This window comes from Chelonia mydas, chromosome 10 (assembly GCF_015237465.2).
Source record: "Chelonia mydas isolate rCheMyd1 chromosome 10, rCheMyd1.pri.v2, whole genome shotgun sequence".
NCBI lineage: Eukaryota > Metazoa > Chordata > Testudines > Cheloniidae > Chelonia > Chelonia mydas.
The window spans coordinates 35230466-35255910 of NC_051250.2; the positions used below are offsets into that span (position 1 = coordinate 35230466).

The window sequence follows — 25445 nt, forward strand, 5'->3', positions numbered from 1 at the left end:
ATACAGAGGGCCCTAGACAAATTAGAGGATTGGGCCAAAAGAAATCTGATGACGTTCAACAAGGACAAGTGCAGAGTCCTGCACTTAGGAGGGAAGAATCCAATGCACCGCTACAGACTAGGGACCGAATGGCTAGGCAGCAGTTCTGCAGAAAAGGACCTAGGGGTTACAGTGGACGAGAAGCTGGATATGAGTCAACAGTGTGCCCTTGTTGCCAAAAAGGCTAACGGCATTTTGGGCTGTATAAGTAGGAGCATTGCCAGCAGATTGAAGGATGTGATCATTCCCCTCTATTCAGCATTGGTGAGGCCTCATCTGGAGTACTGTGTCCAGTTTTGGGCCCCACACTACAAGAAGGATGTGGAAAAATTTGAAATAGTCCAACGAAGGGCAACAACAATGATTAGGGGGCTGGAGCACATGATTTATGGGGAGAGGCTGAGGGAACTGGGATTATTTAGTCTGCAGAAGAGAAGAACAAGGAGGGATTTGATAGCTGCTTTCAACTACCTGAAAGGAGGTTCCAAAGAGGATGGATCTAAACTGTTCTCAGTGGTACCAGATGATAGAACAAGGAGTAATGGTCTCAAGTTGCCATGGGGGAGGTTTAGGTTGGATATTAGGAACACTATTTCACTAGGAGGGTGGTAAAGCACTGGAATGCGTTACCTAGGATGTGGTGGAATCTCCTTCCTTAGAGTTTTTTAAGGTCAGGCTTGAGAAAGCCCTGCCTGGGATGATTTAGTTGGGGATTGGTCCTGTTGTGAGCAGGGGGTTGGACTAGATGACCTTCTGAGGTCCCTTCCAACCCTGATATTCTATGATTCTGTGATTCATGTAGAGAACATTTTTGGCAGTTTTAATGCTGCTGCTGCTGCAACCCCAGGCCCCAGTGAGTCAGAGGGATGGGGCCCTTGCTCAGATCCCCAAACCCAATCACTTCAGTGATCCCAGAGTGTGTCTTCACTATCAGCTCCCAGAGAAGCCTAGCCCAGGTACGAGCAGCCACATGGCAAAGCCCAGCCCAAGTCACTGGGTCCTCACTGGTGCTGCACTCTCTGTGCATTGCTAGGACTTCTGGGGTCCTTTGTGCTGCAGCCGGCTAAGCCGCTCTTGAGGATTTCCTAGTGAATTGTGGGGAACCTGTCTGTCCTTCTGGGTACATGGGGGGAATTGTGGGAAGGCATCGGAGGATTAGCCACACTTGAATGATTTAACCTGTGTCCTCACTGCAAAGCAGGTGGACTACCAGCCTGAGGGAAAGCAGAACCCAAGTTCTAATCCAGCCCCCAGCCTGGCCAGCAGCTAGGGGTGAAAGGATCACTCAACTCGGCTGAGAGGCCTGTGTGTGGGAGCCAGGTTAGGAGCAACACCTGAGTAGGAGCCTGGGCTAAACTTGCACTGGAGACATACCCTCAGCTAATATACAGCCTTGTGTCCCTAGCACGGCCCTGTCCTCCCCTGCTGCCCACTCACCCCGCCCCATGCGTCTTGTCCCTGTTTAGACTGTAAGCTGTTTTGGGAAGGGATTGTTTTCTGTCACAGAGCCCAGTGGAATGGGACCCACTCTTGCCAGGGCTTGTTGGCTACTATTGTAATCCAAACACATGCTATTTAGGCTGCAAGCCTGGTGCTGTCTGGCAAAGGGGATTTGCAGAGAAAGACACATTTCAAAACCAGCAGGGCAGCATTTTCTAACATGGAGCATTTTCTAACATGGAGAAAGAACAGTAATGAACTAACACCAGGCCACCGGCTGCCAGGCAGAGGCAAGTTGCCATGGGTGTCGTGGCAGAGGGAGATCGCAAGAAGGGATTTGGAAGAGGACAACATGGCTGTCGCAATTGATATAGAGAGGGTGTCCGGTCCATGCACAAGGGGCAGTGAGATGTCAGTGAGGAGGGGCCTTGGCTGCTTTCTAACCACAGGCAGTCAGTCCCAGCAGTCAGGGCAGGGGACTGGAAGCTGCTAGCCATGAGCCATCACTGATTTCTATCAATGGGCTGCCGTTGACTGGCTCCTTGCCATGGGCAATAGAGGCTGCTGTCTGAAGCCCCACACATTCCAGGATCACACCGTTCCTGAGGTGTAGGGCAGGTACAGGTACAGGCCCATGGCCTATCCCAACACCTGCATGTGACCCTGCTCCATACTTTGAGCACAAAGGCAACCAGAAGTGCCAGCAAGCAGATGAATGCAGCCTTAATTTCCTGCTCAGACTCCCGATTCATTTCTGGGTCCCATTATAAAGGAACTTGGCCGTGGCAGCCTGTTTGGCAGCATTTACCTTAGTAATTCCAGATGCAGTGAGAAGGCTCCTAGGCCTTCTAAAGGCCCCTTTGCCAGCGGCTTTCCTTGGTAGCCTCTGCCCCTGGAGGATTAAATTATTTATTGAGGCAGGGAAAAAAGGATACTGCATTATAAGTCAACAATTTGCTCTCGCAGCAGCTTAAGATGCAGGATAAAAGTCATATTGTGAGGAGTTGCTGCCTATACGCATGCACCCATGTGCGCACGCACAGAGGAAGGTCATTTAGACGATTGTTTCAGAAGCAAAAATGAAAAATTCCTGCACAGCGCCCAATCTAAGTGAGCCACCATGAACTCGTTCTCAAAAGGAGGGTGTTACCCACCAGATACGATGCCAAGGTGGCGGGATCCTCTCACAAGGATGGAACTTGGGTTGCGAGGGAGAGAGGCAGGAGCTAGGGTTGCCTTCCATCGGTGGGGATGCCAAGCTGTGACTCCAAGGTGCTGATCTTTCATGGTCACTAAAGATCCCAGGGTACTTTGTGTTGTAGGAGCAGCAGTGATCTGTATGCTCTGTATGACTATTCTCTGTATAACCTGTAGGTTCAAAAGGTCTGTTACACCTTCCCCCACTTTTTTTTTTGTCTCCTCTCCCTCTTTGAATACCTGTGAAGTGGTTTTCCCCCTCCCTCCTGAAATGCTTGTGGGATGAATGAGCAGCTTGAGCAGCTTGAAGATCAGAAGAGCTCCCAGGTAGACAAGATGTCTGGGACTCTGATTAGGCAGGGATCACATGCTTAATGCATGGACACTGCCTGAGGGGAGTGTGACCAACCAGAGGCAGCCAAGTCATCTCTAGTCACAGGCCATGAGGAGCAGGTCCTTAAAAGGGGAAGGGGCCATGTGCTCGGCAGTGCACTCACAAGATTGTACCTCCTGTGAAGGCCCTTCACCCGGACTGCCTGGCCAGTGGTTCAGCGTATTGCATTTCATTGTGCCTCGGGAAGACTTACCTTCATTGCACAGTCCATCGCTGCGCTGTGGGACACTTAGCTTGAAGGATCCTGACATCTCCAGTGCTGTGCCTGTCCTGGGAGCGTGAGTATGAGAGTGTGCGTGACACCCCCCCGCCCCGCCCACCTTCTTTTGAGCTTAGCTATCAATATAATAAACGTGCTGCTTTCTGCCAAACTCTGGTGGGTCATTAGTCCTCCCTAAGCTTACTAGCTGGCCCAATTTCAGGTACCATTAAGCACCAGCATTGGGGATTGGGAGGTTGATTCTGATCTCCCGCCCATGTAAATTAGGAGTGATGTTACTGACATCAGAGGGGCTGCACCGGTGTAAACCTAGTGGGAGAGGAGAGTCAGGCCCAGGGCATGAAACCTGATGTGCCTCCTGGTTGAATTCCAGTTGGATTTGTTACATTGCTCCTCCCTAAATTCCCCTGGCAGTTTCAGTTTGAGGCAGCAGGCCAGCTCTTCAGCTGGTGCAAATTGGTTCAGCTCCACCAACTTCAATGGCATTCTGCCGCTTTGCACCAGCTGGGATTCTGGCCCAGGATCTTCTTCACTTCCTGTTCGAAAGTGCTGCCATGAGCTAGCAATCAGCTGTCACATTCCACCTCAGACTGGGCTGCCCTCCAGCCCTTGGGGATGAAAGCCACTCTGGCCTCATTCAGGAGGGTACTGAAGCATGAGCCTAACTTTAAGCTTATGAGTAATCACACTGAAGTCTTTAAGTGCCCTTCTTTCTGGTCACCTACAACATCATTTTGCACTTGCAGCACATCGCCCCTTTCAGCTGAGGATGAGCATCTTTCATTTCCCTTCCCCTGTAGCAGCATTAGTTATATTTGTCTGTCATGTTCAGCTCCCCCTGCCCAACTGCCAGACTCCCAGACAGTGAGTGAATTGAGACAAGGGTGAAGCAAGTAACTGTATTTTAATGTACTAAGGAAGATTTTTATACAATATATAAATAGGAATGAGATATAAATCCTTTTACAGCCTCACCTATCTGTCTAGCCTTCTCCTAGACAAAGCTAGATAGATAGCCAACTGTCTGTTCCGTGGTAGCTGTGCATTTATGCCATACTGATCATAGTTGCATCTAGGTGCCTAAGTCACTGGTTCTAATCCAGCCAGGTTTGTTAGTGACTGGTGATAATTATTATCCAACACCTGCGTGGTGTCCTGTGTAGAATGAGTTTGGGGAGGGGCTCAGTGCAGTTCTTGCGCACAGATCTCCCCACCCAAAAAGCACCACAATTGTCACCTATTAGCAACTTTGTTGGCAGAAAGATCAAGGTTTAAACAGGCCATTGGTTCAGAACTTCCCTCTGCTCCCTCCAGGTGGGCTGTGCGGATCACTGCTGAGGCACATTGGTGTCAGAAGTGGGAATGCCCGCCATGCTGCTGCTCCCCCAGTTGGGCCTGTTCTGGGAATGAAAACAGGATCTCAGCCCGCAGGGCTCCCAGTCGGAGATGTGCTTTGAAAATCCCTGCTGCTTGGCATTCACAGCTTTAATTTAAACTTTAAAGAGCAAAGCCAGGCCCCCTGGTGAGCCAGTGAAATATCATGTGACCAGGAGCCCAGACACCTGACCCCTGGAACATATGGATATTGATAGATGGAAACAATTACACCGATCACAAGTGGTAAATGAGAGAAAAGTGCTTGGTTTGGCAGCAGGTTCCACTCCCTCCTTAGACCTTCCTGGGTTTCTTTTCCATCCCTGAAGTAACATTTCCAGACCAGGCTGTACCATCCTGGGCTGAGGGGAAGAATGGGGCATATCCCCCACCGGGTCAGCCAAACCCAGCAATGTGTGAAAGCGGGGAGGTGAAGCAGACACGGAAAGGTGCTGCTCCAAGCCAGTTCCAAGCAGCACGTAATAAACGTGACAGAACAGGGGGCAGGACCCAACCAGGCTGCCCAAAGGAGCCCCAGTGCCCCTCACCCAGCCAGGCATAACTGGCGAGATCGCTCACTGGGAATCATCCAATGCTTCAGGCCGATGTTTCCTCCCCCAGAAAAACAGGATCTACCAGCAGCGGTTTGATGATCTGTGAAATTAACTGAGCATGCGTGCTCCACTGCCAAGGGAAGCTGTGACCACCTCCCAGGCCCCCATCATAGCTGGGGCCCCTCCAGGTCAGGGATGCGGCACGTTGGCACAGTGAAGGAAGGATGGCCTCATAGTAAGGGGCTGCTTGGGGACTCCCAAGGCCTGCGTTAGCTTCCTGGCTTTGCCACAGGCTCCAGGTGTGACGTTAGGCAATCCCTTCATCTCACTGGACCACATTGTGCAGCTGTGACTCACATGAGCAGTCCCTTTGAACTTGGCCGGCCCTACCAGTGTGAGTAAGTGCATACCAAAGCATGCAGAACATTGCATAGCTCAGCCCTGCGGTTCCCAGCTGTAAAACAGGGACAATGGATCCCTGCCTTGCAGGGTGTGTGTGGGGATAACCGCACTGATGGTAGGGAAGGGCTCAGAGGGCAGGAGCTGGAGCAGTACAGAGCTAGATAGGGTAGGGGCAACTTGCCCTGCTTGACCCTTGTGACTGGGGGTGATATGCCCTGCCGTCACACATCCGGGATCCCTACAGCTCTCCTCTGCAGACGTTGTCTGATGTACTCTCCCCTGCCGTCCTCTGACTCAACCCTCTCCCTGCACGCTCAGTGTTGCTGACCCTTGTTGCTTTTTCATGAGTCTCTTGACATCTGAGATTTGACTTAAAGCCCCTGCTACTGGAGTCATGTTATTTTGTGATCACCTCTGTTTTCATGAACAAAAACAGAACATTCCTGGCAGAGAAAAGCTTGAAAGTGTGACCTGTAACAGCTCTAAAGCCCAGGAAGCAGAGAAGAAAAACCTGTATGAGTTAATTTTAACAACCTCATGATTTTGGGGGGGGGCCCAACTCATGATTTGGGACTGGCAATACAATTGTCCCCCCACAATCTCTTCACCCCAGTTTCCTTTTAGTCCCTCCCTTTTGGGGGAGCGTGGTCAATTTCCCTTCCCTGGGCAGGGCATCCCAAGACATCTACCGCCGCAACTGAGCTCCAACAGGCCAGCGCTCACCAAAAGTGCTAATGCTGCTTTCAGCAGAAGAGGGAGGAGGAACCTCTTTCTCGGTGAGGGACTGAGCCCTTCAGATGCTGCAACATTGTGCCACTGCCCAGAGCCTGCAGTGCATGTAGCCAGCTAACTGCAGTCCCAATGACAGGTTTCAGAGCTGTAGCTCACGAAAGCTTATGCTCAAATAAATTTGTTTGTCTCTAAGGTGCCACAAGTCCTCCTTTTCCCAACGTTACCGCAGTGAGTTTCCTAAACTCCCCCTCCCGCCACAGTAAATCTATAGGGCTGACCCCTAATGTTATTTTGAGTTAATGCAGCAGCTTTACGGGAAATCACCAGCCACTTTCAGTCTCTGCAAATGCAACGAAACAGCCTGTTAATGCTCCAAGCCAGGGCCTGAAATGACAAATAAAGTGACCTTGATGGGAATGCTGATGAGGCAACTATCGCCATCAGGGTTCACAGCTCAGTTGTCTCCCGGCCAGGGGGAGTTTTCTAGATGGCAGTAATCATTAAGCATGGCGGGGCAGCCTGGTGGTGGAGCGGAATTAGCCGGTTTTGCGATCTATAAAAGGATTAGCCCAAATCCATTGTTTGTTGTGAGATTTGTCACTGACACTCCTGGGAGATGAGGCCTTGAGTACACAGGTCCACCGCTGCGGGACTGCTCCTTCGGGAAGGGGTTACTGCTACCCGGGGGCCTGCTCCTGCTCCCCTGGCGACCAGGGGCAAAGCTCCCAGTGAAGTCACTGTGGAAGAGTTCTGTTCTGAGCAGTGGCAGGAGCGGAGGGGTTGGCCTGTGGGGAAGAGGCGCAGTCATTCAGAAGATAAGGCTGGGGACTAAGTCAGGGACCAGCCTCCTGGCCCTGCTCTGTGATCCAGGCCACACATGCCCACTGATTCTGGGTACCTTGATTTTTGGCTGCCCAACTTGAGACACCTTGGGCCTGATTTTTAGAAAGGGCCGAGCACCCGCAGCTCCCGTTGGCTTTGAGTGGAGACACTATATCTCCACAAGAGGGCACGAGCCATACGAGGGGGCATGATGCCATTACGGGGAATGTTCTGTCGCACGTGTAGCTTTCGCCTGTGGCATTTCCACTGCCACCTCTCAGGGGCATGAGTTGTCTCTGTTGTGAGGTGCTGGCTGGATGCCCTGGGCACCCAGCTGTAATCAGAATAATCCCACAAAAAAACAGATGTGGACAACACTACTCTCCAGACTAGCCCTATTCCTGTCTGCCCCTTCCCCAGGGGCCACCCAGTCCATGGGAATTATGGCAGCCCTAGGGCGGGATATCACGCCCCCACAAGGGAGAAAACAAGCCAGCTCTCAGCCTCCCAGGACTCTGCTTGCAAAGCACACAGAATACAGCTCAGAAGCAATGGACAGGCCCTTTCTGTGCGTTCCCAGAGCCCAGACAACAACCTCGCTGTGAAATAACTGGGAGTCAGAAGAGCATTCTGAGCATTGAAATGCAAATGAGCTCACCAAGGGAAAGGGAAAGGCAGAGGCTATGGGATACAGCTGGGGTTTTAAACAGGGGAGGAAACATTCCATCTCAGCTGGAAGGGTGGAGGGGGTTCTTTTTGCTCAATATAATGCCTGTGCTTAAACCTGCAGTGTAACCCAGGCCCCAGATAACCTGCAATTCTGAGGCCAGGGAATCCATCACAAACTCCAGCCTTGCAGCAGAATCTAGCTCCAGAATGGAAGCCTTTCCTTGTTTTGTAAAACTAAAGCTCCAGCCCTCATCAGTGCAAAATAAACCTCTGAAATGTGAACTGAGTGCAGCAATGCAGCAACATCTGCCAGAGTCTGCAGACAGCCTGAAACAATAGTGTTATGAACTGCCCTATTTATCTCACTTGGTTGTTAACTCTGAAATACAAGGATGACATTTGGAATGTCTCCATTGTTAGCTATTTCATTGCAGATCATATTAACAGAACCATACAGTTAATATACTTACCACACAATCCCAAAGTCCCATGAATCCTCAGATGCCGTGAAGCCCCAAGCACCTCCTATCCAGCTGCCCCAATGTCCACCTTCCCCCCTAACAACTTTAATAAGGCAACTCTGCACTCTCAGTTCAAATCCCTGCAGCACACTGCACATGGAAAATACAGGACTGCACCAAATAGATTCATTGCAATAGGAAACGAATTAACATCAAGCTACACTAAGCAAATGATTCATTTCCGTATTGAATTTGATTTTTAAAAATCAGCGTTCAATTTTTCTGGAGCTGTGTCCGACTCTCCAGCATGGAGTGATGCAGGAGTGGGGCTTGCCTCAGAACTGAGGTGGTGCTTGCTACGGAGTAGCTGGGGATGTCAGTGGAATGATGATCACGGTTAGTTTCCTCCCTCCATTTCCCTCAGTAATAATTCAATTCCCTCCTTGCCATAATAAGACACTTGGCCTTGGATTATTGCCTGGTAAAATGAATGCCAACAATTCCCCTCCAATTAGCCTTTATCTCATATTGGCTTACGGTAATAACAGTATTGCACTAATGTCCAGTGCATTAGTCTGCTGTATATAGTTGGTTTCATTCTCATACTTTGATGGATTCTCCATCACTTGCAGCCTTTACATCACGGCTAGGTGTCTTTCTGTAGCTCAAACAGAAGTTATGGGCTTGATGTAGAAATTACTAGGTGAGGTTCTCTGGCCTGTGTCACGCAGCAGATCAGACTAGAGCAGTGAGACTCAGACTGAGGCTCCGGAGCCACCAGTGGCTCTTGAATGTGTCTCCTGCGGCTCGTTGTAGCACAGAATACTAAAACACTGCGTGATTTAATTATTAACCAGTCTGAGTTATTAACCAATCAGGATGTTTTTTCTATGTTATTAAGCGACTGTAGAATACTTGGCCAGCCATTTTGATGCGAGGAGAAAAAAATAGAGAGATAGATATAATAGTAAATGAACCAATGAATTCTCACTCCTGTAGCCTTTTGGGTAATGCTGATTGCTAATTTGGCTCCTGAACCACTGCGGTCTGAGTTTCACTGGCCTAGATGATCATAGTGGTCCCTTTTGGCCTTCATATCTATGAATCTTAGGGTCACCAGACAGCAAGTGTGAAAAATCGTGACGGGGTGGTAATAGGAGCCTATATAAGAAAAAGACCCAAAAATCAGGACTGTCCCTATAAAATCAGGACATCTGGTTACCCTAATGAATCTGTGTGTCTAGTGTTTGCTGCAATTGGGAATTTAACAGTGACGTCCAGCTAAGAGACAAGCATAGCATTCTCTGCAGAGCCAGACAGGGGCAGGCTTCTATACAGCTCATCTACTCTCAGCTGCTGCTCACAAGCCATGGCCCTTAGAGCCTCTGGCAACATGCAGGGTACACTCTCCTGCCAGTTCATGCCATTGCCACTTCATTGGAGGCACTCCTGAGTCACACTGGTGAGAGGAGAATCAGGTCCAGCTAGGAGCTGCACTAATTAGGCTGGATCCGATGAAGTGAGCTGTAGCTCATGAAAGCTTATGCTCAAATAAATTTGTTAGTCTCTAAGGTGCCACAAGTCCTCCTTTTCTTTTTGCAGATAAAGTGTTCCCTACCCCCTTTCCCATACAGATGGCCTGAGTACTTGGCCTGAGTAAATTCTTTGGGGCACGGACTGTCTCTTTGTTCTGTGTCTGTGCCGTGCCATGCCTTGCACCATGGGGTCTTATGCAGTGACTGGGGCTTAAGACGGTGCTTCCACAATGCAAATAAATAATTATAATAGGAGTAGCAATAGCAAACTTCATTTCCTTCCTTCCGGCTCTCCCTGGCAGTTTACTGTTCTATAAAGTGAAGAATATTGTTAGTCACCTGCCTCCACCCCAAACTTCTTCCACCCACGCCCCTCAGGATGGTTATAATCACTTTGGTTTTCACACGGTGGCCAACCACCATTTCAGCTGTACATGGGGAAAGACCTCACATTCTCCTGCTCCAAGGGCCCCAGCCACTGGAGCTGGAAGAGAATCACATACTAGCACTAGCAGTAGGGGACCAATGACACACTCCTGAATGTGTCTGATTTCCATCCAGCAGGGATCAGTGAGGGTCATATTAGCAATTATATTACACTGTCTTCAATATCTAAGCCAGTCCCCAGGACCTCACTCATACTCCTGTGCTCTCTCCAGGCTCCTTGTTGTATGTTTCCCCTGCTTGAATCTAAAGAACAGAAATCTCACAGGGGATGATTTTAGCCAAATGCCTTCTCTGAGTGACTTAAATTTCACATCTCTGGATAGTTCCACCTTCTCCACCTGTGGGCGGATCCTTAGAGACCAGGTAAATTATCTCATCAGCATTTCTCACCACTGCACCTTCTGTCACCTTCGAAAACTTGACATGATTCAGCCTGACCTACCTTTGTATGAGTCCGTACTGACTATCCTGTATTAGTTCACAGATTCCTAGGTGTTCCCATGTCCTCCGCCTAATCAGCATTCTCAGGGTCTTCCCCACTGCTGACTGGCATCTAGTTGCTTTGATCTCCCTTAGGATCCCATCTTAAATTCAGGTGTGGCCTCTTTTCACAACACCAGTCCCCCCCCGTTGCCAGAGAGTATAGGGACCTATCTCTTATGCCACCCTATTTTCTCAGGCGTGGCATCATCCAGCCCTGAGGTTTTACCAGTTTACCAGCCTTAATCACTTAGTGCTGTTCCATTCTTTAAAAGGACTGTGTAAAAATGTAAGAGTTCTGCTTCTTCTGTGTATAGTGAGGGGCAGATCCAGGTACATTAGTGGCATAAATATGTTTTTCACTGTGTTTCAGCCTCACAGATCTGGCCTGGAGTCTATTCCAGCTTGTGCCTCAATAAGAGCTTTGTTTACTACATTGCAGTTGTGTGGCCAATGGCTTACGCTTGTGCAATGCAACTGAAGACATAGGGTTGCACAGTGTCACTGAGAGCAGAGTCAGGCCTTGCAGATCTTACATGACTGGTGATGATGCATTAGATGGAAAGCACATAGCTTGATTCTCAGTCAGAGACCAGATGGGAGTGTGCAGAGCCAACAGTTAGAAGAAACAGCTGTTTACTTGTAAATTATGTAAGTTTAACTTGGAGACATTGAGACACAATGAACACGAAACCCCGCGATCAATACCATTTTTACAGAATCACTTTTCACAACAGAGCTGAGTTTTAAGTGCCTGAATCAAACAAAGACTGTTGTAATCAGTGGACAGACTTTCATGGCTTTGGATCAGGCCCTAGATCACCTTCTCTGGTATAATCTCATTGTCCAGCAATATCCCTTGGTTTTGCTATACAAAATACGTGTCTGTTTCACATCTTTCCTTCCCTCCTCTTCCTCCTCCCTCTTTTGTGCAAACTAGGGTCCTGAATCAGCAAAGCATATTCGCCTGCACTTCACTTTAAACATCTCCTAAAGTCCTGAATCCAGCCCAACATACAGAATTCATTTGTTTTTGTTTTTTAACCCTATCTGTCTCTTCTGTCAATAATTTCCACCTCAGGTTGGAAATTAATCAATCAAGTTGATTGTCAACTTCCTTGATTTCTTAATCCTTGTGCACTGAATAGACTGGAATATGATTGATTGGCAGCTGGTACCTTTCTCACTGAAGGAATTGTGACAGAAAATACTGCAGTTACATTAATGGGAGCTGTGGCATTTGATCCATTACAATACTTGGTATTTATATAACTACATCTGTATTCTTCCATGCTTTCCTTATTTGCTTGATTGTGATTTCTTAATGTCATTTTGTAAGTTCTCAGTTCTTCTTTGTCCTGGATAGATGCCTTTTTTGTTTTTTTTTACCCAATATTGCCAGCCCAAAACTCATGAGTCAGGCCCCTAACAATCATGAAATTATCTTTAAAATCATGAAAAGAAAAGGAGGACTTGTGGCACCTTAGAGACTAACAAATTTATTTGAGCATAAGCTTTCGTGAGCTACAGCTCACTTCATCGGATGCATGCAGTGGAAAATACAGTGGGGAGATTTTATATACACAGAGAACATGAAACAATGGGTGTTACCATACACACTGTAATGAGAGTGATCAGGTAAGGTGAGCTATTACCAGCAGGAGAGTTGGTGCCAGGGGGGCGGGGGGGGGGACCTTTTGTAGTGATAATCAAGGTGGGCCATTTCCAGCAGTTGATTATCACTACAAAAGGTTCACCCCCATTCCCCCCCCCGCCCCCGCTCTTTCCTGCTGGTAATAGCTCACCTTACCTGATCACTCTCGTTACAGTGTGTATGGTAACACCCATTGTTTCATGTTCTCTGTGTATATAAATCTCCCCACTGTATTTTCCACTGTATGCATCCAATGAAGTGAGCTGTAGCTCACAAAAGCTTATGCTCGAATAAATTTGTTAGTCTCTAAGGTGCCACAAGTCCTCCTTTTCTTTTTGCGGATACAGACTAACACGGTTGCTACTCTGAAACCTTTAAAATCATGAGACTTTAAAAAAAAAAAGCTTTCAGAGTAACAACCGTGTTAGTCTGTATTCGCAAAAAGAAAAGGAGGACTTGTGGCACCTTAGGGACTAACAAATTTATTTGAGCATAAGCTTTCGTGAGCTACAGCTCACTTCATCGGATGCGTACAGTATGCATCCGATGAAGTGAGCTGTAGCTCACGAAAGCTTATGCTCAAATAAATTGGTTAGTCTCTAAGGTGCCACAAGTACTCCTTTTCTTTTTTTAAAAAAAAAGTGTAGTCATTTTTATTTATCCCTTGAATTTAGGATACATTCAGGTCACATTTTCAAGCTTTTCTCTGAAACCGTCAGGGCTAGAAACGTATATTTTTAACAAAAGCTTAAATTCTCATATAATCACTAGACTCCAGAAGCTGGCGCTTTAAGACAAACACCAGATATGTTGGCGACACTGTTAGGTTCAGCCACATTACCCATGTTTACACCCCATAGATATAATGCACTAGCTGCATTCCTCTGCTTCAATAATAATAATTAATCATCATTTAATAATACCTTATACGATGTGTAATTGCATTCGTAAACAGGAATAAAATTACAGCATTTAATCTGAAACAATTTCCATTTCCTGTCTATGTCCTTCCCCTTCCCACCACCACATCAGCAGGATTGTAGTGCTGTGATTGAATGACTGTGGGGACCAATAGAATAACATATGGGCCCAGATCTTAAAGGTATTTAGGTGCCTAACTCAACTCCTATTGAAATCAATGGGAGTTAGGAGCCAAAATACCTTTCAGGGTCTGGGCCGTCCCTTTTCTGATTCCCATGCAGTAGGACACTGATGCAATCTTGAACTGCAAATATGTCCACATGTTTAAATCAAATTAATTATGAAACTCTTTTACTTGACATTTAAAAAAATCCTAACTAACATGTATGCACAATTTGGGTCTAAAGGACCAGACAGTTCTCCTTTAACTATACTCACTGAGGGTATGTCTACACTACGAAATTAGGTCGATTTTTTGGAAGTTGATTTTTACAAACCGATTTTATACAGTTGATTGTGTATGTCCACACTAAGCGCATTAAGTCAGTGAAGTGTGTCCTCACTACCGTGGCCAGCATCGATTTACAGAGCGGTGCACTGTGGGTAGCTATCCCACAGTTCCCACAGTCTCTGCTGCCCATTGGAATTCTGGATTAAGCTCCCAATGCCTGATGGGGCAAAAACATTGTCGCAGGTGGTTTTGGGTACATGTCGTCAGGCCCCCCTCCCTCCGTGAAAGCAACGTCAGACAATCGTTTTGTGCCTTTTTTCCTGGGTTCCCGTGCAGACGCCATACTGCGGCAAGCATGGAGCCCACTCAGCTCACCATCACCGTACATCTCCTGGGTGCTGCTGGCAGATGCGGTACTGCATTGCTAAACAGCAGCAGCTCCTTGCCTTCGCGGCAGATGGTGCAGTAGGACTGTTAGCCATCGTACATCTCTTGGGTGCTCTTGGCAGACCTCGGTGAGGTCAATCAGGGGTGCCTGTACAGACATGGCTATTCTCCTCTTAGAGCACCAAATGGGAGCCATAGACTCCAGGTCATTCTCTTCTTTAAGTTTCATCTCATGGAGATTCAGTCCTGCCTGGAATATCATGCAAGCTGGAGGCTTCTGCCACAGGCTGCTCTCCCAGCCGGCAGCACCGCACGGTCACACCTACCCCAGCCTACCCCTTGCTCCCATGGCTCATGAAGCCTGGGCAGTAGTAAGGAGCAGTTCAACTATAGGCTGAGCAAGTGCAGAATGGTGGTAGAATGTGCCTTTGGATGTTTAAAAGTTCGCTGGTGCTGTTTGCTGACTAGGTCAGACCTAAGCGCAACCAACATTCCCATTGTTATTCCTGCTTGCTGTGTGCTCCATAATATCTGTGAGAGTAAGGGGGAGACATTTATGGCACGGTGGGAGGTTGAGGCAAATCGCCTGCATCCGATTTTAAGCAGCCAGACATCAGGGCGATTAGAAGAACACAGCAAGGCACGCTGCACATCAGAGAGGCTTTGAAAACCAGTTTCATGACTGGACAGGCTTCGGCGTGACAGTTGTGTGTGTTTCTCCTGGCTGCAAACCCGCCCCCTTTGTTGATTTTAATTCCCTGTAAGCCAACCACCCTCCCCCCTTCAAAATAAAGTAACTATTGTTTTGAAACCATGCTTTATTTCTTTATTAATTAAAAAAAAATGAGATAATGGACAAGGTAGCCCAGGTGGGGTGGGGGAGGAGGGAAGGACAAGGCCACATTGCTTATTGTAGCCACACTAAAAATCAAACTGTTTGAATGACAGCCTTCTGTTGCTTGGGCCATCCTCTGGAGTGGAGAAGCTGGGTGCCCAGAGCCTCCCCCGGTGTTCTTGGTCGTCTCGGTGAGGAGGCTATGGAACATGGGGAGGAGGGTAGGTGGTTATACAGTGGATGCAGTGGGGGTCTGTGCTCTTGTTGGCTATCCTGCAGCTCCAACAGACGCTTCATCATGTCCATTTGCTCCCCCATTAACCTCAGCATCACGTCCTGTCGCCGCTCTTCGCGCTCACTTAATTCTTTCCTGGCCTCTGCCACTGAATGCCTCCATGCATTAAGCTGTGCCCTATCAGTGCGGGAGGACTGCATGAGCCTGGAAAACATGTCATCACAAGTGCGGTTTTTTCGCCTTATAATCTGTGATAACCTCAGGGACGGAGATAATGGGGGAGTATAGAAACAGTCTACGCTCTACGATTCTGGGGGGACTGCATGGCCAACTGTGCTGCTGAGTGCTGCTGAGTTCGCCACGCTGACCAAACAGGAAATGAAATTCCAAAGTACACAGGGCTTTTCCTGTGAACCTAGCTAGTGCATCAGAGTCCAAAGTGCTGTCCAGAGCGGGCAAAATGGAGCACTCTGGGATAGCTCCTGGAGGCCAATACTGTCAACTTGCATCCGCACTACTCCAAATTCAATCCAGCAAGGTTGATTTTAGCGCTACTCCCCTCGTTGGGGAGGAGTACAGAAGTCGATTTTAAGAGCTCTTTAGGTCAATGGAACAGGGTTGGTTGTGTGGACGCAGTCATTTTTAAATCGACCTAACGCAGCTAAATTCAATCTACCCAGTAGTATAGACCAGGCCTGAGACTTGGTTTCTGGTGGGCTCCTAAATCATCCCCAGATTTTAACTTCCCAGCTTCCAGAGGGAGACTCACTATTCCCCTCTTTTTGTGAATTTACAAACATTTGCTTTATGATGCTTTTCAAGCCAGATGGACTGGGCTCAGAATTCAGACTTTAGTAATGGAAATTTGCCATCTCCTGAAATTTTCCACTGGGGACAAACACATCTGAGTCTCACGGCTGCACATCACTGGTTCCCAGTCACGTGCAGAGCCGTAGGGCTCCCAGCCCGGCCTGTGGGCAGCTTTGCAGTCTCAGAGCCTCCCTTCTCCAGCTGTAAAATAAGGTTCATAAAACTTCCCTTTCCCGGCTTGAAGGCGCCCCAGTCGCGCTGCGGCGGCGGCGGCTCGCCCTGCGCGTCGGCAGCCTTGCAGCCCAGCATAGCTGCCACCCTGGCCGCAGGCAGCTGTATGGACCCACAGTGCTACAGAGCTATTAATCCTGTTTGATGGCTCAGCTGAAACTACAAATCCCCGCATGCTGCGCTCAGCCCGACCCTATGACCTGGAGCAGGGTGCCGCGTTGCATGCCGGGGTCTGTAGTCATGCCCTACGCTCTCGATGGGCTCAATTTCCCGCAAATGAGGTAGAGTCCTCTGGTTCCTGATAGGATGATGCCGGAAGAGGGCGGGGAAGTTCGGAAAGGGGCGCGGATAGGGCGGGTGTGCTGTTGATTGGCGGGGGCGTTGGCCTATGGGCTTGAGGCAGTGGGCGGGCGCTACGAAGCGGCGGTGAGGAGGAGCGCCGGGGCTGGCGGAGCTTGTGTTGGAGCTAACAGCCGCCTCCCCCGGCTCGTGTCAGCGCGGTGGGCCCGACTGGACGGTGAGTCTCGGCGGGAACCCCCTGGCCCATGTCTGCTCGGGGTGGGGACCCTCCAGCACTGCTGGGTCCCAGACGCCGGTCCCCCCGGGCTTGCCCCCAGCCGCTCCCTGTACCCCTCGGCGCCTCCCCCCCCCCGATTCCCCGGGGCCTGCCCCCCACCTCCCTCTACCCCTCCTCCGCCTGTACCCTCGGGGCCTGCCCCCCGCCTTCCTGTACCCCTCCTGCCGGCCCGGAACTGCCCCCCACCTCCCCTTCCCCGGACTCGCGCCCCCCACCTCGTTTTGCCCCTCCCCGTTGGGCTTGGCCCTCCGCTATCTCCTCGGACCTCTCCTCTGTCTAGGTCCTGCCCCCCCAGCCCAGCCTGATCTCGGGCCTGGCATTGCCTCACTGACCACCCCCTTTCCAGCTAGCCCTGGGACCTGGCACCCAGCGGCCCCACAACGGCATCCGGCCATGCCCCCATCAGCTCCCTCTCCCGCTGCCCTGAGGCCTGGTCCCCGGGACCCTCCCATCTTGTCTAGATCAGTCTCAGGCCTGGCACCCCAATCCCCAGCTTGCCCAGACCCTCTCCGCCCTAGGGCCTGGCACCACCAGGCCTGGCTCCCTGCTCCAGAGTAGAGACCCCCATCCCAAGCCCTGGGAGCACCCCTCTTGTTATACTTCCCTCCATTCCCCCATTCCCTGGGGTTGGCACTCCCCATCCCTCTGTCCTTGGGGGCTGCATGCCAAATATCATTTTCCCCCTGTGTCTTGCTACCCCAGGGGCTGGGTGCCCCCGGTCTCCACCCATCTCTGTGGGGCCTGGCATTGCCCCAACTGAGCTGTCCCTGGCATCCTCAGCCCCGCTGCGCTAGCTGGGCCTGGCACCCTCAGCTGGTGTCTGCAGTGGCTGACTCCCCTTGGGGCTTGTCTTTTGGTGTCCTCATTTTTGTCCCAGGTATGGCTGTGCCCCCGTCACATCTACCTGAAGGGGAGGTGTGAAAACTCTGCCACTTCATTTCAGCTTCCTGAGTGCCTGGCCTCCGGTCTCCTGGCTCAGATTGATGTGTGTAGAGGGGACCCTCTGTTTTGGAGTGGGGGATTAGGCACCTTTAATTGTGGGAGGGAAGAGAACAATGAGGTGAGGATAGCACAGCTGCTGGGAGATGGGCATGAATTTAAATTAGCCACTTGATTGATCTGGGCAGTTAAATCTTATCAGATCTGATTTCCCTCAGCATTTAAAAACAACCACAGCAGGTTTCCTAAAGGTGGGTGTAGGCTGGAGAAGGAGGTAGTATGGAGGGGGTGGGGGAGAGATGGGAAAAGCTTAAGAAGTTAGCCATCTGCTTGTCTATTTCTACCTATGCAAATTGCCGTTTTATTTTTCTGGTGAAGCTTAGCCCCAGTGGTCCAGGAATGGTTTCTTTCCACGCTAGGGAGCGGCCACACTTGCTCCCCACATGCCTGACTGTTTTGTTTGTATCAGAGGATTTATGCCTTTTCAGAATAGGTAAGCCTCTGACTCAGAGGCTTTGAGCAGTATTAGCTTCTTGTGTGAGCATTTTTACCAATAATTGCACCTTGCCCCAAAGGGCTGTAGCAGTCTGAAGGGAAAACAACCTTTATGCTAGAACCTCGCATTCTAAATTAGCTACCTTTCAAAAAAAAAAAAAAAGTGTGGGTTCTTTGTTGGCAGCTTTGAGAGTTTAACCATAATTTGTGTCTGGATATTGAAAAGGTGCTAAAGGCAAGCAAAGAAATGAGGACCCTCCTTTTCTTTTCTTTCAGGCTCCCAGCATATCTTGGTACAGAAGACCAGACATAAGGTGGAAAGGATGAAAGGTTCATTCTGAGGTTGACTCATTCTTCCTTAGCCTTCCTGCCCCCCTTTGAAGGGGGAGACAAAAACCTGTGCTCCTAAGAGCCTCTCTAAAAGTGAGGAAGCTGGCATTAGTGCTCTTTTCAGTCTGGCTGCATGTTTAGTATGCGGATTGTGCCTCTTCACTAATGAGAGGGAGAATGGGAACCCAGGGAAGCCCTGTGAAGAGCTATGATTATCTGCTCAAGTTCCTGTTGGTAGGAGACAGTGATGTTGGGAAAGGAGAAATCCTGGAGAGCCTTCAAGATGGAGCATCTGAATCCCCTTACGCCTATAGCAATGGTAAGGATTTTGGAAGGGGTGGTGGGAGGATGCTGTACCCGGTAAAACTGCAGCCATAATTATAAAGAAGCTATTGATAAACCTTTTTTCTAATTGTTATTGAGTTTTTCTTCCAAATTGACTTATTGAGGAAAGGAATTGTACAGTACATGATGCTCAATGGATGTGTCCCATGTTTTGCGTTGTACTTTGCTACAGTTTGGCTTGGTGGCTTATCAGTTCAGCTTCATGGGACTTTCTTTGGTGCTAATGCAAAGGTGTTGTGACTTTGTTCCTTAAAATCATAAAAATCTGCCTCCCAGTGTCATAATGGAGAAATGATCAGAAACACGTGTCCTGTTACCTGACACGTTCGTTAGATGTGCAAGAAGGACTGTTCACAAGCATGGCACTTCTTGTACATCGTTTAAAAAATTTTTATTTTGGAGCATTGTTGGAGGGTTAGTGCAGGCACTGAACTATACTCATAGTTAGTACTCAGGCACTTGTACCAAAAGAACTATGAGATTAGCTCATATCTAAAGCTTTTGGTGAGTTGCTACTTGGGTACTCAGGAGCCTAAGTTTACTCTCTCTACCTCCTGCAAAATCAAGGTTTATAATGGAAATCCTGACAGACCATTAACTATAGTGTCACAAGACTATAATTAAGAGCCAAGGAGTGGTGCTGCTCTCTCTCCTGCATCCCCTCGCAGTAGGTATAATGTAATGCTGCCTGGCAGGGTGTAGGTCCTGTGGTGACTTGCAATCTGTCATAGTTCTCGCCATTTTCAGTGAAAATTGTGGCTCCAAGGGCTTGACAGAAGCAATCTAATTCAGATCCCGGAACTCTGTATCTTCTCCAGGACCAGCCTGTGGGCTGTAGTAGTTGGCACTTGCAGTTTAATCTGCAGACAGGAGTCTGAGAGAATCAGGTGCTTGTTAACATTTGCGGTGAGACAGATTGAATTCAGAATTTGGAGGAGCAGTACAGCTTGACTCCTGACAGTTTTTGCATAGTCTTTATAAGAGTTGCTGTACAAGTACATGCAAAACCTGTGCAGCAGATAGATGGCTTGGAGAGGGCAGGATAGCTGTGAGATCTAGACTTATAGTAGCAAATTAAGAGGCTGTAGACAAGACTTGACATGAGCACTAGCATTCATATATTAAGGGTTGCTTCTGTGAGGTACTGGGTACCTGCAAAAAAGGCTCCACACCCAGCTTTAAGTGAGAGTGCTGTGTCATCGAGAACTGGTGTACTTTGCACCTAGTGTTGACTGACAAGAAACAAATGAAAAATACAGCAGGAATAACTTCAACAGGTGCTTCTAAGGTCTTAAAAATATAATTAAAAATCTTTTATTTGATAAGGCAATTCAAATCAGTTGGAAGCCAGGAATGTAGGAAAAGAACTAGTGACTCAGTAACTTGGCCTGATTTTTACATTATAACCATTACAGTAAATGTATGTAAGAAACCAATATATCAGGAATCTATCAATATGGGCTGTGCCTCCTGCACTCTGAACTGTGTACCCCAGAAAATACTACAACTCTCTTTATTTTAAAGAAAACTCAAAATACCCCTAATAGCTTTAAAATTTCCCATGGCTGCTTTCTGTGTGTTCTTGAACCCATTTTTATGAAGCTAATTTTACTGTCATATTTTGAGTCTTACTCAATGCTATTGCATTTTTGGTATTTACACTGCTTAATGGTTCATCTTGGTAAATTACATACCCTGTGACTAATGGGATTGGATAGCCTTGCAGTTTGAGTGAATTTCACTCCTAGAAAATCTTAACAGTCCTGGCAATCAAATTCCTCTGGCTCCATAGCAGCTAGGGTGCACCCACAAAACCCTGCCAACATGCCTCAACTGTGACCAGGCAGGGACCATCTCTAGCTGTAAAGGAAGTTAAGCTTCCATGTGCGTTCAGGGCTTCTCTCCTGAAACTGGCAGCTAAGGTTAGTTTTGTGTGTTTGTGGTGTTAGTGCTTGTCCATTTGAGAACTTGGCTGAGATCACTAAATACTCCATATATGCCCCCTGAAGAGCAATCCAGTTTGGCCAGTACTGGTCCAGATTCAAACCAATGATCTGCAGGTGAAACACTGCATATTCCATTACCAGCCCCTCAAACCATCTGTCTGTCATAAACTCGAGACACATTTCTAATACTGTCCAAAACCCACCAAACTGAAACATTATGCAGAGGCTCTTGTGTAAAACCTAGCAATTTCAATACACGTGCTTTTTTTCCTATAAGCAGATGTTCATATTGTGCCATCCGTTTCTCATTTTAATTGTCCAGAAAACAGAACTTACCATTATCTGAGAAAAAGGAATAAGCTTTGATGGGCTGGCCTTGTGGTTAGTGCAACAACTCATTTCTCCTACTCCCGGCTGGGTCCTGGGGGGAGTTCTGCAATGCCCATGTGCTTAACCTCTGGTGGGGAGTGGCCTTCCTGGTGGCTGCTGTTCCTGAGCAAGGAGCAACAGGCAGTTCCACATCCTTGGCCAAGGATGGCTACCATGATGCAGGACTCTGAGGTGGGATGGGAAAACCTGTGGGGAGGAAGGTGGGGAAGACACTCAAATATAGAGAGAGAAACTTTTAGAACTTTAAAAAAAAAAAAAAAAATTCTAGAGCTGATCATTCCTTTTTGTGGCCTAGGACCAGGGCCTTCTATGCAGCTGAGCTTTGGTTTGTCCTTGCCCTTACCCCATCTGACTTGAGCAAAGGCCTGCACCAGGAGAGTTCTTGGCAGTCTATAGGAGTGACTTGACATGGGGCCCAACTGAGCGGGGGGTCTTCTTTCATTGCAGATGACTATGCAGACCATAAGAGAGAGAGAACCTCAGAAGCTGCAATTCCTGCTTATGTGCAGCAGCTAAAGGGCCTTTGATATGTAGAGTGGACTGCATCCTTCCTGGAAGCATGTATGCAGTGACATAGTTGTTAAACTCTGGAGGCTGGCCTCTGTGAAATGAATTGGTGGATCTGACTCTAGCTCTGGACAGGTGGCCCCATGGCAGGTTACTGCTGTGCATTGGCACTGACACACACCCTTGAGCAGTCTACGACTGCAGGAGCCAGGGCTACTGAACAGCCTTGCCGTGCCTAGAAGGTGGCAGCTTGAAATCAGGGCTGAGGCACGGTGATGTGGAAGCTTCCCCTGGTGTTCCCTATGCTGTTCATCTTCAGTTAATAATTGACGTCAGCCACCAGGAATGTAAAGGCTGATGGTGTCCCTGATGTTTGCAGCACCCCCTGCTTCCTGTGGGGCAGTTACATTCCTAGGGCCCTGGCCTGCTCCTTGGGTGTATTTACTGGCGTCTGTCACCAGGGCTGATTTTCATAAAGAAAATCCTTTAAGTGAGGATGAGTTCATAGAGCTCCTCTTCTGTGGATGTGGACTGCATTCTGACAGGCTGCTTGGTCTGGTCCAAACTGAAAGGCTTTCCTTCCAGGATGGGCCGTTTGGATACAAAGGTTCTGAAGAAATCACCTCCCTGGAATGTTTGGGCAAAGAAAGCCCAGTGCAGACTGGGGAGGGCATACGTCTAAACAGTCCCAGGTTTCAAGGGGCTGAACTGCTTTGACACCCCCCCCCCCCAACCCATTATCCCAGTTGAAGTGGCTCCTGTCCTGAGGGGCTGGCTCGGCTCAACTCCCTGCCTCTGGCTTTGCGACCTGGTGCGTGGGGACACAGTGCCACTCCAGTTTCGCCTGACCCCCTAGGGTGAGGTTATGGAGTGGGAAACTGAGCCCAGCCAGCCTCACAGGACAGGAGTTGCCAGTGCAAGGTGGGCTTACTCCGCAACTCTGTTCCACCCTCTCCCCGGGTCTCTCACCCCCTGTAGGCAGTCCCACTTTAGCCACTTGAAATGCTGGGAGGTATGGAGGGAGTGTGTGGTCTTTCCTCCTGTTCTCCCCAATTTACACCCCACCCCACGATTACAGGCTGCCTTCCTCCTGTTGCAGAAGCATGACTCCCTGGGAGCCTACCTGTCCTGTTTCCTTTCAGCTAGAGGGACCTGCGAAGAGGGGTACAAAGCCTACCCTTTCCCTCGAGGCTACACATGCTCTTTCCTCTCTGCCTTCTGCTCCTGCTACCTTGGGCAGAGAGAGGCTAGCATGGCACCTGCACTCTGAGCCCTGCTTAGCAGCCTGTGCTGCAGATAGACTAGCTAGACTAAAAGCAAAGCTGCGTGCCTTGTCCTGCGTGACTGATGTGTGACCTGAACATCTGTCACTTCATAGAGTTTGAGGTCAGAAGGGGCCATGAGATCATCTAGTCTGACCTCCTGTATAGCACAGGATCCCAGTTCCCGCACATGAAAGCCAACAGCCACAATGAGACCAAAGTATTACAGCCCACAGGAGACTAGACTGTTCTGTGCCACAGGAAAAGAACAGGAGGAACCGGGGTGCACCAATGCCTGAAGCCCCTATAGTGGCAGGGAAATGATTAAGTGAGATATACCCAGATGATCCTGGCAAGCGACCCATACCCACACGCTGCAGAGGAAGGCCAACGTCCCTGCCAGTCTGACCTGAGGGCAGATTCCTTCCTGACACCACATATGGTGATCAGTTAGATCCTGAGAGAGAGAGAGAATATGCTCAGCACCAGAGAAATGCTCAGAGTCCTGACCCTCCCTGTCCAATGTCCCATCTCCTGCTATGACCATCCCTGATGCTTCCGAGTCAGGAGATTAAACAAATTCCTAGAAGACATTGGTGGGGGAAGATCCCTTCCTGACCCCTGCAGATGACTGGCTGCCACCCTGAGGCAGAGTATTTAGGACAGTGGAGCCCAAACTTTTCCTGTCGTATCCCCCTTACCAGTAATGGAATCTGTCCACATCCCCCTCCATTCCTGCACAGTTGGCTCAGCAGAGGAGCTCGGGCTGAAAGCAGGGCTGAAGGCTGAACTGGAGGTGGGGGAAGAGCTGGGGCTAAAGGCAAAGCTGGTCTGGGGATGGAAAGGGAATGAGGACAAAGCTGGGCCAGGGCCAGAGCTGGGCTGGATGGCATTCCCTTCTTGCTCCCCATGGGGGCTGCTCTGGGCCCTGCAGTTTGAGGACCACTGGTTTAGGAACATAAAACTAACTGGAAATGAGTCCCATGGCTGTTGAGTCCTGCCCCTATCATCACAAGCAACTTGTCATACAGTGCATTTATAAATTTGTCCCAGCCCCCTCTTAAAACTAATTAAGTTGTTTGCATTACTCGAATCACACAGTTGTCTTGTCCTTGTCCTCCCCACAAATGTTGCAGTAGCCAGGAGTACTAAAGCACAGCAGAAATGCCCCGATTGCATTTCTTGGCTGTTCAGAGCTGTCAGGCGTCTGGGCAAGTGGATGCAGTGTGTGTATAGCCCTGAGCCAGGGTGTGAAAGGCAGATCTGTTCAGCTGGGAAGATACTTGTTCCTTGCAGGAATGCATGTCATTTAGACAATGCTGTGTCACAAATCAAACCTCTTACTGAAATTCAAGCTGCTCATGTGCTTGCACTTAAATAATCTTGTCCAGCCTGTTTCTTTGGCTGAGAAGACTGATCTGTTATGTGCTGCGTCACAACCAGATGAGTCTTGTGAATTTCTTTTTGGATTACTTGACAGTGTGCACAAGTGACAGTGCTGCCATGTGAGCAGGTGATCAGCATCCACAGGAAATAGTTTGTCTTAACGCTGGTGAGGACCTGCCTGCAGCATGCTTTCCTGGTGGGCACGTGCTTCAAAACATTTTGCATGCTCCCCTGGAAAAGGGTCCTTCTCGTCCCTGCTGCTAGCCCCCATAGGGAACCCGTTCTACTCTGTACCTGACTTATCCTTTCCTACACAGATGGGTTTGGACTGGAATGGGATAAGAAGCTTTCTTTTCCTACTGGATCAGAGTGTTGAGCATCAGTTTGAGCAGGTTTCGGGAAAGAGGTGTCTGCTAGATATAATAACCCTTACAGTACAGAGAGAAGCACCGTTTCTACGTGCTCTAGAACCCCATATGGCATCTCACGTTTATTCAGAGGGCTGTAGTGAGCTTTCCAGCAGGGTCTTTGTTATAAAATGGCCAAAGGTGGGGGTATGTGGAAAAAACTAAAATAAACTAGAGTCAGATTCTGACCTTCCACAATATAGTTGTTCACGGGCTCCATTGCTCTGAGAAACTGTTCAGTCTTAAATGATTAGACTTAATAAAAAAGAGATTTAATTGAGCTTAGGGGTGTGCTATTTTTGATACCCCTCTTCTCTTTCCTTCTCTCTGCGGGCTTTCCAGTTTAAGTAATTTTCTAGTAAAACTCAGCTAAGCAAGTTAAGGGGACTTAAAATGAGATTTCCCTGTTTCCATCCCATGCTATGTTCTCCACTCTTTTTGAGGTATCCAGTGTAGGGTCTGGTCATAGTTCTATACAACTGTGTACACTGCTGGCCAGGACTAGGGTATGCAGAGAAGCAGGATATAGCGGCGGACTTGCCAATTACAGAAATAATAAAACTCAGCACAG

General features: G+C 48.8%; 1 protein-coding gene across 1 annotated transcript in view; it reads left to right on the top strand.

The window, feature by feature from the left end:
- The first annotated feature begins 16650 nt into the window (after positions 1-16650).
- Positions 16651-25445, top strand: part of RAB40C (RAB40C, member RAS oncogene family) — a 65317-nt gene continuing 56522 nt past the window's right edge. The window contains exons 1-2 of the mRNA XM_007054527.4: positions 16651-16807; positions 18578-18950. Coding sequence (XP_007054589.1) covers positions 18797-18950 — 154 coding nt within the window. The 5' untranslated portion in view covers positions 16651-16807; positions 18578-18796. The remainder of the gene's footprint in view (positions 16808-18577; positions 18951-25445) is intronic.